The sequence below is a fragment of the Charadrius vociferus genome, unplaced genomic scaffold, assembly GCF_000708025.1.
Source record: "Charadrius vociferus isolate BGI_N301 unplaced genomic scaffold, ASM70802v2 scaffold356, whole genome shotgun sequence".
Classification (NCBI taxonomy): Eukaryota; Metazoa; Chordata; class Aves; order Charadriiformes; family Charadriidae; genus Charadrius; species Charadrius vociferus.
The window spans coordinates 1,040,875-1,053,774 of NW_009648717.1; the positions used below are offsets into that span (position 1 = coordinate 1,040,875).

A 12,900-nucleotide genomic window follows, 5' to 3' on the forward strand; every position below is an offset into this window, starting at 1 on the left:
CTTTTGTGTTTGATTATTCAAGGCTCTGGACTAAGGCTTTTGTGCGAGTCTGATTTTTTTTCAACTACAAACTCTGTGGGCTTAAGGTCTGCAGCCTTGGTCTTATTCTGGTGTATGTTTGCACTCCAGTCTCTTTCAAACATCTGTTACCATTTGAACAATCAGCTGTGACCGTTACAGTACAAGGAGATGGTCTTGACTCGGCTCTGGTGCTATATAATACTTAAATTTCTGGGTGATAGAATGATGCATATGGTTTGGTCATATATTGAAAAATATTCTTGTTTCTTTTATCCACAGAATATAGACTTCATTGTAAATTCTTTTTTTTTTTTTTCTTGGCATCTGATTATTTTTTCCAACAGTAGCCCATTTTTCTTCTCTATTGCTCAGTGGAAGCAACCTGTAAATCACTTACAAACAAGAACTCCCCATCCCAATAAAGCCTCAGGTTCTAGCTGAGTTTGCTTTACTTGGATTTGTTAGTTTTTGTTTCCCCCTGAGGAAGGGAGGATTATTTTAGAGGGGTTGTGTGTTGCTAGAGGAATGGAATAAAGCCAAGCATCTGTGGTCCATTTTTGTTTATGAATGTTTCATATGTGTTGGATACCTGCGGTCCTTTGAGCACAGGAACTCTGGACTTGTAATTCTGCTGTGAATGCACTTGTCCTAGAAGAAGCTGTCATGAGCGACCGTGTAATTATAAAGTTTAATCCACGATGCAGCTTGCAGAAGGTCTCTCGGTATTCTATACATCAAATCTAGCTTTTTGTACTTTAGCAGCAATAGCTTCTTACCTTTAATATATTATAAAGTGGTGTTTTTCCTAGCAAAAATGTACATGATTAATTGTTTATTGGCTGTGCCCTTAATTGTGATAGATCATTGCCAACAGTTGCAGCCTTCCTCCTTTTGGCTTGGATATCTTAAATATTCACAGCCGGTAAGAAAAACTACTGCTGGCGGGGCCAACTGCACTCTCAGTTCCCCTTTGTCGTGCTTGCCCTCGCAGCCAGGTGATAACGTCACTGCCTTCCCGCTTTCTTCCCTAACTGCGGGGTGATGCTTTCTGTGTCCAGCACACAGAATTCTGATTCTCGTGGAAGAGACAGCTTTACTTTGCCTTCTGTGCCCACATTTTGCAAGTGGCCCAAGTGGGAAAGGGAAGGATATTAAAAATCCCAAGAAATAGCCGAACCTACTATTCAGAACATTCTTTGCTATTCATCTTGGTTGGCAGGCTGTTGTACCGTTGAACTTAGGTGACTACAGGTGCAGTCAGTAATAGCAGTAAAAATAGTACTTTGTTTGGACATGCTAAAAAGCGGTATTAGTCCCTCATTTAAAAAATGTAATCTTAATTAAATTCAAGCAGTGGAAGAAAAATTACTTTTACAATGAAAGGTCAATCTCCGGTTTTGAATGAATAATAAAAGTTTTTTAATGTTCTACACTCATCTTCTAAAGTACGTTCCAGCACAATTAAAATCTTGATTTTGAGAAAATAATACTTGAATATCCTTTGTTTTATGTTTTTTCATGTATGAAGCACTTGTAATAACTCTTACTAGTGGTGACAAGTAAACACCTTCCTTATTTTGAATCTTCTCCATATTTTGGAGTGGATTATCGCTTGTGGTATAAAAGCAGTATTTGATCACAAACATTTGATCTCTCTATCATTAAGCATTAATGACCATTTGTGTTTCAAGCTGTCATTGGTTATAATGTTGAAAATTGAATTTTGCATTTGATACAGCTTGTAGTCTGCTTCAGCATCTGTTTTCCATATTAAATTTTGTCCTAGGCTATGAGGAAAAAAATAAAATACTGAGGAGTTTTGTTTGAAACATGTAATAAAATCATGAACAAATATTCCTGTGGTAATGTGATTTAGAATTGAACCTGAAAAACCTCTTTAAAATTTGGCAAATATCTCCCTTAAGTGATTATATACAAGTAAGAAACGGTTATTCCTGACATTGGTAATAAATATTGAAAACATTTTTTTAAAATTATTTTCTGCAGTTACAAGATATTGTTTATTTTGAAACAGGTAAAGATGTTAATCCAAAAGGTATATGTAGGCTTCAGTATAGTTACTTATTGATTTGCTAGAATATATTCCGTATGTACCTTATGTTTATACAAAGTACTGAGTTTGCTATTAATTTTTTTTATTAAAATGGTAAATGAATGACGGCAGTTATGTGATATAAGCTACTACAAGTATTTCTTTATGATTATCCTCGTGTTTATTATTTTAATGCTGATAGGAGTGGGCAAGTAAAAACAAGTGTTCGGAAGTTCTGAAGATGGAATTTAGATAAATAGTTAGAGTCAGATATTTTTCAAGTTGCCTTGGTCTGCAGAATTGGGTTAGAAAGCTTGTAAGAGTGCCTTTTCTTTCCAAACTTGAGGATTCAAGGTTGGAAAGAATACAAAAATAATAAGAATAACCAGTCTTACGGTATGCTGGCATTCTGCTTCAGTTCTGGCCAGAATCCAGAAAGAGAAGGGAATGAAAATGAAAAATAATAGAGAGAAAAAAAACCTCTAAACTTCTCGGGTTCCAAGAAGGTCATTTTGGCTCATTTTTTTGGGTGAAAGTCCGATAGCCAGAAGGGTTTTCCACTTCTATGAATTGGTTAGCTTATACATAGTGGAAATGTAGCTAATGGAGCACCGTGTTCCACGCTGTGTAAAATGGACTATAGGTTGGAAAGGTCATGCCTGTTGCTGGACCGTAGGATTTCACTCCGGTGCTGCTTTGTGCTAGCGCAGGACCCTCCAGAGCTTATAGAAAGCAGTAGAAAATCCTTGATATACTAGGTGACGATCCTGGCCGCTCCTGCCCGCGACTGACTGGCTTCAGGCTGGAGGACTTTCAGAGCCTTCCTTCCCTGGCTGTTACCGCTATGTGTTAGGAGGAGTATTGTGCTTCGTGAGAGCCAGAAAGGAGCAACGTGCGCACAAGAGAACAGAGGATCTTAAGTTAGCACTGCCCTGCGGCAACAAATGCCAGGCTGTGATTTTCTCAGCCTGAGCGAATACAGATGCTTTACTGCAATATTGTCCTACCCGGGCGATCTTGCCCCAGCCAGAATTCATAAAGAGGCAATACTTACTTAAAAAGAAAGGAAAGGGAAATACATGTTTGAGTTATGCTCCCTCCTAATTTTAGAATGAAGAAATTTCGTTGGGCAATATTCTGTTTGGCACACTTTACATCACAATTTAATAGTGTCACTATAAATATTTGCGAAGTAGTGGAATGAGTAGTTGCTCATATGTAATACAGAGGGCCAGGAGTCATAGCCAAAGAGATTGGGTAGGAAAATAATTTTGCAGTTGTCCTCTGGTTTGATAAATACTTACATATCCAACATTTCATCTGTCAAGGTCAGATACGTTGCAGTGGATGTGGATTGCAGCAGTGGTGGATGTTGTGGCAGTAATCGGGACATCAAATGGGGAGAGCTAGTCAAGAGGATTGGTCTTGTGAATGGGTGTTGTGTGAAGAGGGTTTCAATTAGGAAATATATTCTCCAGATGTTATATTTTATATAGATTACTGAGGTTCAGAATCCAGTTTATGGTATGGTTTTCCTCATCCGAACTGAAGTGGACTGTACTCAACTGTATAGCATTTCAGCATTTTGTAGTTTTTGCTACACTTTTCGTGGAAAACTTTTGCGATTATGTTTGCTCTGAAGTCTGAAAAATTTACTTTTTTCAGAGAATATTGATAGTAATGCTGTAATCCTTGCAATATAAACATGTATAAGAAAAAGGGGTGTCATTCAGCGTATAGAGGAAAAACTTGGTTATAAGAAGCGCTTAGTCAACTAAAATTATCATCTTCAAGATAGGAAATGAACTGGGTAGTTTTTCTGTTTCAGGCAGTTGAATGGGACTAGGCAATAACCAGCAAGAATGTGACTCCATGGGTGACCTTATTAGTTTTAGCTGTAATGGGTTTGGCAACTGGATTTCTCATGTAGTTTGTAGATGAGGCCCATCTGTTGCTTTTGGAAACCTTCAGGATTCTCAGTGACTAAAAGTCAGAGCAGTTGAGTTGGAGGGAGAGGAGAGGGAAAGCAAAGACTTCTTATGTGAATAATCTCATTTCTATCTTGTCTGCTTTGTTAGGGCTGCAGGTTTACATGTGCATTTAATGCCATTTCCGATCGCCTTGCTTGCAAATGAAGTGCTGAAACTTGTACGGGAAGTTTATTTCAGTTGTTCTAAATGGCCTCAAGTTATGCCAGGGGAGGTTTAGATTGGATATTAGGAAAAATTCCTCCACTGAAAGGGTTATCAAACATTGGAACAGGCTGCCCAGGGAAGCGGTGGAATTGCCGTGCCCAGAGGTATTTAAAAGACGGGTAGATGTGGTGCTGAGGGACATGGTTCAGTGGTGGTTTTGGCAGTGTTAAGTTGATGGTTGGACCGGATCTTAAAGGTCCCTTCCAACCTAGACGATTCTATGATGCTATAAAAATGTCTGGAGTATTATAGGAAAATTATTAGAGGTCTATATGGCTTGGGTTTTAAATCTCTTGGATGACGAGATGTATCCATACAGAATCAAATTGTATATATTTACCAGGTTACTTTGATGGTACGTAAGCTTTTTCAGCAAGACCCAGTCTCCCTCTGAGAAACAGGTTCAGTATACCTTGTGATTGTTAAAAACAACCTCTACTTTTTGGTGAATGCATGTAAATAACACTGGAGAGAAATGGCAAGAGTATTTCTACTCTAATGCATCACTGAGCCGTCACCATCTGCGAATATATGGAGGAATATATACAGATGACCATTCAATTCTTGTTTCCACATTTCGCAGCTGCACATCCCAATGTAGTACAGACCAACTGCTCTCTGTGGCACAGATTCTGCCGTCTTCATGAAAGTTGATACCTTAGTTTGTGACATACTGAGTCTCAGCTGTGCAACTTAAAGGATGAGTTATCAAGTCTGAAAAATGATGGCAGAAATCTGATATGTAATGGCTATCACAGCTGGTGCTATTTTAGTCCTGAGATAAAAAGTATTGTGTTAGTAATGTTGTTGGTTTTGTCCTACATCAGTCTTTTGCCATATGTAAATCTTTCAAACAAAGCTTTTGAGAAATTGCGCAGCTAAAATTGAGATCGCTAGAATAGAAACTGAAACTGCAATGAACATTTTTGGTAGGTGCGAATACAGATCTTAATAACAGAAGCTTTCATTAGAAAAGAGCTTTTCCTTAGTGATGCTTTGCATTCATAATGGCCAAAAGTCTCCAAAGGTCTGATGGTTTATTAATATCTGAGCATGTGGGTGCTTATCAGTCGAAATGTGCTCGACGTTGCACACAATCAGGGCAGTAATGCCCCTTCACATTGTCGTAAAAACAAACCCCAGAATGCCTCTATGGAGAGAGAGGGTAAATTAGTCTTAATAATTCTTACTGCATTTAGCATTTACTTATAGAAAAATAATAATAATAAAAAGTAAACGGCTTTCAAAAAGGAGTGACTGCTCTGCATTACCTTTATTAGAAATAATAATAAAAAATGAAATTAAGTTATTTCATTATTGCTTAAATAAAAGCATACAGAAGATGAAACAAGTTTACTTTCTAAACACTGCGCTGGCTTCTCTCACTTTCATATCCTTAACAGCAATTCCTTTTTCAGTGTGTTAAGCTGTCCAAACAATGGTTGTGCAAGTAAAATTATCATTAATGGAGTTATTTAAAGGATTGGACATACTGTACATCAGTGTGACTGGGTGGATCTAAAAACCTTTATTTTTTTCAGATAACTAGTAGGAGCTTAATAAAACAGGGGAATAAATATTTTTGCGCTGCTCTGAAGCATAGCATAGCAGCAGCTATCTTCAGGTGTCAGTCGTCATTCAATACCAAGCTGTGAGTGATACTTGTTTCACACCTGAGTGGCGTAGATCTGCCCGCTGCGCTAATCCTGCCCTTTCATCTCTGCCTGCAGAAGGGGCCTGGGTTTGTCACACGGGGTTATTACTCTAGGCTCACTTTAATGAGCGGTGCGGATGAAGGCTGGTATCAATCCAAACTGCCACACGTGAAAGCCGAGAACTCTGAGAAACGTCGTTCACGAAGGTGCTTGAGTTCATGTGAACAAAATGGTTTGAAACCATCCTGTGGGCTATTGACGGCGAGGCCTCACGGGCCGATAGGTGAATGTGCTTGTTGAACCCTATACTTCTATCTGCTACACCACAGATAAGAGTAGGAAAAAGGGAGGAGTGTCTGTCAAGGGGATACAAGGCTTTGTCTCACTCATTTCTGGGGAGCAGAAGTCTGCTGCCGTGTTTGCAGTTGCACGGCAGGAGGACAGCAGGCTGCCGGCGCCTGGGTGGACATGTTCTGCCCCTTTCATCTGGGGGTGTCCATTCCAAAGTGCGGTGTTCACTTCACTTTGCTCTGCTGTCACTTGGAAGGATATAGGAAATAGTTTGAAGATCTGATGAACCAAAAAACCAGTTTCACCGTTGAACGAAGATGTAGAACGACAGTAGTAGTCCTTGTTAGTTTGGTATATTACAAGTGTTTCATCTCACTCGTAAGACGTGAGGTAAATTACAGTGCTAGGATGTACGAGTCAGTTTGGAAGGCAGGGGTGTACATATCAAATCCCACTGAAATAGTTATTTGTTGTTGTTGTCGTCTTTTAATAACTGAGCGTCCACCAGACGTCCCAGGTTAAGTACCCTGCAGCTTGGTGGCAAAGCAGGAGCAGCGTCATGGTCTGTTCTGAAGAAGTCCTTTCTTTCTTAACATTGAAGAACTCAAAACCATCAGTTTCCTGTGAAGTTTCATCCTTATGACTGGGTTTCTGGTTTTTAGAAGAAAGTTTAAGGGAAAAGCTATTTTTCAGTGGGCGTTGAGGTATACATCTCTCTGAGGAGACAAAAATGAACTGGGGTTTCATAACCAGCACTGGGGTGGTTTATGTTCTGTGCTACTGCAGATTGGTTAAGAACTAACGCACCAAATTATTTTGCTAGTCTTGTACTGCTCAGTCATGCCTTTTGAGATACTTTAAGAAAGTTTTCCTTTAAGTACTTCTTGCTAAAATTAAATTGATAGTATTAAGGAAGTTGGGGGGGATGCTTACAAAAATCTGTTAGAATTACGTTACGTATGGATATAGCAATATTCGTGGTTTGAACTACTTGGAGGAACAAATGCTCAGGTGTACTGGGCGCTGTACCAAATAGGCAGTGTAGCAAAGTTAAAGCCAGCATTACTTTAAGAATTTGCTTAGATTATTATGCTTGACTCCTTATGTCTAACATTAATTCAGTATTCGTTTTGCATTCATATGACTTAAGATAGACATTTCAATTACTATTTTGAACAAATATATATTGCTAGGTTATATCATGCAGCAATGATTTACAAAAACTAAACGGTCTTTTTCTGGGAAGTTTCAGAGAGATTTATTTTGTTTTCAACAGGCATAATATTTTCCTGAATCAGTGAAAAATAATACGTTATTTTCTGGAAAATACTGTGAATAAATTTTTTAACATGTCACCTTTTACTTTGAATTTTAAGGACACTTACCAAAAAGGAAGGAGTAGCCACATCTGATTGTGGCACTAATTGTTTTCAAGGATAAATTATCCTAATAAGCAATGGTGACCTCTGCTTCATAATGTGTTCAGTATTCTGTAAGAAACCAAATACAAGCCTCAGTATATTAAAAATGGGGTAGATACATTCTAATAACTGTCGTTAAACTAGTTGTTTGTTGTTATTTGTAGAAATGAACAATTGGTAGTTGAACAAGTGGCCATAAGGCAATGTGGAGATACGGTGCCACTTGTAGCATCAAGGCATTTATATGAGAGATTCCAGTAGCGTGAATGTGTCTGTTAGACTTTTAGTGTCGTAGGAGGATGTTGCTGGATCATGCAGAACATCAGGTTACACGTGTTTTTCACCCAAAGTAGACTAATTGTAGGCATTGTAGTGATTTAAGTGGATCACTTTTAAAGTTGTGTTGATTAGATTTGTTTCTTGCACTGACGAGGAAGGGTCTGAAGTACATTGATAGTTTGGAAGAGGTTAAATTCAGTAATGCACAGTTAGATTGTAAAGTTAGTTTAGAGGGGGCGCTCGAGTAGAAATCCTTCTTGGTTGTTGAAATCTAACTTGCTGCATAGAGTACTTTGAGTAAATTTCAAACTTGAGAGCGCTAGGGAAAAATAAGGTAGTCAACAGTTTAGAGGCTGTGGGGGTTTTGGTGGTTTGTTTGGCTTTGTTTTTCTTTGGTGGTTTTTTTGGGGGGTGGGGTGGTTTGCGTGTCTAGTTTCTGGATAGTCTACTGGTCACTGGAGTTGTTCCAAGCACCTACATGTCCATTCATGGATAGCGTAGGTCAATCAAAATTGAGAACAGCTTTAGAGGAATAGCTTTGTTGGTTATTCATCTCTAAATAATAAATGCTTATTTTAAATGTAGACTTTGAACTGCACTGGGGTAGTCTGTACTGTCACTGAAAGTAATTTTGAGGAGACGGGAAGATTTTTGAAACCTTTTTTAAAGTCTTCGTACAAAGCATTTCTTTAAAATCGGGTGATGTAATCACATTCCCTTTTCTTGCATGCCATTATGTAAAGACTGTACTATTTAATAATTAAAGCTCTTTTTCTGTGGGCAGCTGAGATATTACCGTTATTTTACTTAAATGCAAATTTGTTAACATGAGAGGAAAAGCAATGTTCCTATCAATAAATTGTAACATTGTAAGTAGTAAATAGTTCCAGTGTATTTTAACAAAAGTTAAGACAAGTTTAGATTTTCATGAAGAGTTAAAATCATAAACCAGTATTAGTTCATTTAATATAATGAGTTATGTTGGTAGGGCGGGACATTGGCTTCATGTAGCTGCAGAAGGCAGCTTGGAAAAAACAGAGGATGTCAACTTGGAGTTCCTACTTGTTAAGTAACGGTTTCTTGAAAATGAGGGACAATATTTATTCTCCGTTACTTCTCTCAAGAATTATTCTCCTTTATTATGAAATACCCGTGATGTGTTCTCTCCAGTGTGAAAGCATCTCTTTCCCAACATTTATTTTAAGGTTAAGAAAATGAAGAAAAACTTTTTGCTTGCCACTGCTGTTTCCTGGGAAGATAATCTATAATGTCCATCACATACTGTGAGATTAAATATTATTTCCATATTTTCTGCAGGAGCACCTGTCATTAAAAAAGTACATTGTGGATATTGTGACTGAGAGTTCTGTTCCTGTGGAACCATTAAAAGATGGAGAGGAGAAACAAAAAACTAAAAAGAAAGCCAAAAAGCTAAAGGCACGAATGAACTCCAGGTAGTACAAATTTCTTTGTAATTTTTTTTTCTTTAAGTTTTGTTCTAAACTTTACCTTTTGTCCTTTGTTATGAGTGCAGTGGAAGGCTGAAAAAAAAATTTAAAATTATTTGCTTTGGGAGTGTCTTGAAAATAACACTGATGAGCCTAATTTATGGCCACTTTCTCTGATTGAGAAAGAAAACTGAATATCGATCTGGAGCCCTTGGTTTCACCTGTTAAGAGCTTTTCTCATAATTGGATGCCAGTGCCCTGCCAAAACTGGAGCCTCTTCTAGCATACAATAGCATGTTTAAATTTGTGTAAACCATGCCTATTTTTCTTTCTAGCTATTGATTTTTTAAATGAAGTATCAAAGAAAATCAATAGTAATCAACAAATAGAAGTCAGCCTGCAGTAGTGTCAAGTCCCATGACTAAATTTAATCATTTTTTGTTGCCTGTCACAACAAAAAGTAAGTTAAAAATATCTTAAAATGGAAAGTGAGTTGTCAGACCTGCAATCTGTTATTAGTCTAAAAAGTGACATCTGCAAATCAGTATGATATGCAGGACGTCATTGTATCATGAGCTGGCAGTGTCGGTCCTTACAGCTGAAGAGTCCCCAGCTGAGGGTAATACTTAATTATTAGAACCTATCTTTGCATTTCTCTCTCAAAACACTTCTCAGAAGGTAAGAATCATCGTTACGTATTTTGTCTGCCTTTTTTTAAGCAAGAAGGGTTACAAACAAGAGAAATAGACCTGAATGGATTTCTAGAGCTACAGTAAAAATGAGATGTTTTATTAAGTCATAATAGTGCTAATAATGGCACATTAGTCTTCAAAAACACAATACTTCTACAATGTGTTACTGTTTCTGATTGTTTTCATCTTTGGAGGAGCAAATCCACTATCTGAATACCGCATTAGAACATACTGTTGAAACTGGGTAACATGTTCCAGGTTTGTGATTGCTCGAGATGCAGTGTTATTAATATTACCTGTTGATTTAATGCAGTTATTATGTCCAATTTTAATTCCTTCTCAAGAGCTGCTTCTGTTGAATTCGTCAAAGATTTGTCAAACCTAGTATTACCAACTCAAATAATAATTTATTGGCACTGATAGTTGAAAAACTTTTTCAGAACGTTTTGAATTCTTATGTGTCAGACTGTTGGGTGAGTCAGCATATTCATCCTCAAAAATTATAATTAAAACCGTAATAAAGGGGCATCATTTTAAAAGGTGATATACTGTGGAAAAATACACTGAAAGTTTCAAAATCTGAGAGGATTTATATTGGCAAGACATGAAATTCATGTTCATTAAGCTTGTTTTTAGTTTTAAAGGGTGACTAAATTCTTCAATGGGATTACTGTCCTTGAAGATAACTGAGAGTTAAATTGAAGATTTCACCATGAGTTTTCTAACGTTAACACAAACGACTTGCTAATAGAAGTGTCCAGTGGTGATATGAAGCAAGGGTTGTTCCATGGAATTTCAAACAAAAAATTGATGGGGGGGGGAATCCATTTGGGAAATTAATTTTAGCCGTGCGAGCCTTGCCAGTCTTCTACAGTTACTATAATTGACACTTGAGTAATAGTAATGGGCACAGTAATGACAAATACTGCCTGGATGTTCCTGCATCTAAGCTTATTACTGGTAAGGTGGGGAGGTTTTCCATGTTCAGAAAATGGAAGAGGATTATCTTAAGTTACGTGGCTAAAGCAATTAAAGCAATAACCTCAGAATTACGATATGATATACTAAATTAAATAATTTAGGTAATGTCTACTATGTTTGCCAGCAATCTGGACAGTACTACCACCAGATGGCTGGGATTTTACTGCTCAAAATGAACTCAAAACCTAGGTGGAATATGAAGTTAAAATACTTAATAGTTATTTTGTCGGGGATGGTTTGAAGCTGGAGAGCGTTTGATGTCAATAATTCACATAGTTTCACAGGTGTTAGCGGATTATCTACAACCCACGTTTTAGTACATATTTGCAACTATTCCTCTTCTCTAGAAAAAGAGTTATAACAAACCCCCTTATACCTCAAGACTTGAAATTATACGTTCATTTCTGTTTCTAGGAAGCTGTGATATGTTAAACTTGAAAAAAATAAGGAACTGCCTCCAAATAGGTTCCTGTTGCACTCCTGAGTTCCTAGATCTTAAATCACTATTACAATATCAAAGCAATGAAGGGCAAAGGTGAATGAGGGGACAAATTGTGATCAATGGGTTATTAGATACGTTGAGAAGTTTTGTTAGTCTTATTAATTATATTTATAACCCTAAGCCATTAAACTGGTGCTATAGTAACAACTGATATATAGCTAAGTAAATTATCTCAGGTTAAACGTGTATGTGCTGCTGGCAGAAGAATACTTTGGTAGCCGCATGGCCAAAGGAGGCTTGATGAAAGCTAACCTCCAGCAGTCGAGGTGTAGCTACTGCCTGGGAAGTATATCCAGTTGAGGGACACTTTGCAATGGGTTTAAAGCACTCCGGTCGTGTTCGTTCAGTAATAGATATTTTAGGTGATCATTCATGGTTGACTGACTTGTCTGTACAAAACTCAAAGCTGAATTGTGTTGTTTCTGGTGAAGAGGCAGGAAAGAAGGCAAAAGGTTAATAAAGGAATCTCACCTTCATGTTTAATACTAAATTCAGTTGTGATTAATAGCTTTATTAATGAGCCACAAATCAGAGCTAGTGGTAATGTAACAATATTTGCATGTAGCACGAGTTGTATAGGTTAAGCAAGCCCAGGGAAAACTTGTGTTGCTTTGGAAAGCTTGATCCACTTGGGTGAACAGGAAATATAAAGAAACATTTAGTGAATGTATCCAAGGGAAAGAACAGGAATTAAATCTTTACTAAATCATTTTTTTTTTGCAGCGCAGTGATGAACCGCATTTCCCATTGGAAGCCATTGTCAAAATCTTAGAGTTGAAAAAAACAATCGGACATTTGTCAGTTGACATTCTTGCCAACTTTATAGCAATTAATATTCAGAATACCTGGAAAATTAACAGGACATGCCATTTTTTATGGTTGAAATTTGCCCTGAGTCAGTTTTTTTCCCTGCTGCTGTCCTGAGGGGCTTTTGGCACTTCCCTCTGGGGCTTGTTATGGGTGCTCTTGGCAGAGACGGACAGAGCACGTACCTGTTGGCAGGTTTAGTCCAGTGTGCCAGTTTAGTTTCCTTCAGGTGTATGTACAGCTTTTTTGAAGAATTCTCCAAGCCACGAATGATGCTGTCTTGTTCTTTTGAGAACACAACCTCAAGAGACATGTACAGCGGATCTCCCTGATGTCCCTAGACATCCGTGTTGCATCTGTGAAGTCTTCATTTCAGAATAAAAATCGAAAGAGCAATTTTAATGCATGTTTTTAACGGCTAAATTCTTTTACTGCCTGCTGGATATTTCTTCATCACAGGACTCTGTCTGAGAATTGACTTTTTCTGCATCACTGTAGTGTCTGGATTAGTTTTACTTTGCATGTGTATGTCGTTCTAAAAGGTTACAGGATTAC

The 12,900-nt window shown here is 37.7% G+C and overlaps 1 protein-coding gene across 1 annotated transcript in view; it reads left to right on the forward strand.

Moving 5' to 3' along the window:
• SCAPER (S-phase cyclin A-associated protein in the ER) overlaps positions 1-12,900 on the forward strand; it is a 162,202-nt gene that overhangs the window by 64,136 nt on the left and 85,166 nt on the right. The window contains exon 20 of the mRNA XM_009886675.1: positions 9,233-9,369. Within this exon, the coding sequence (XP_009884977.1) occupies positions 9,233-9,369 (137 nt within the window). The remainder of the gene's footprint in view (positions 1-9,232; positions 9,370-12,900) is intronic.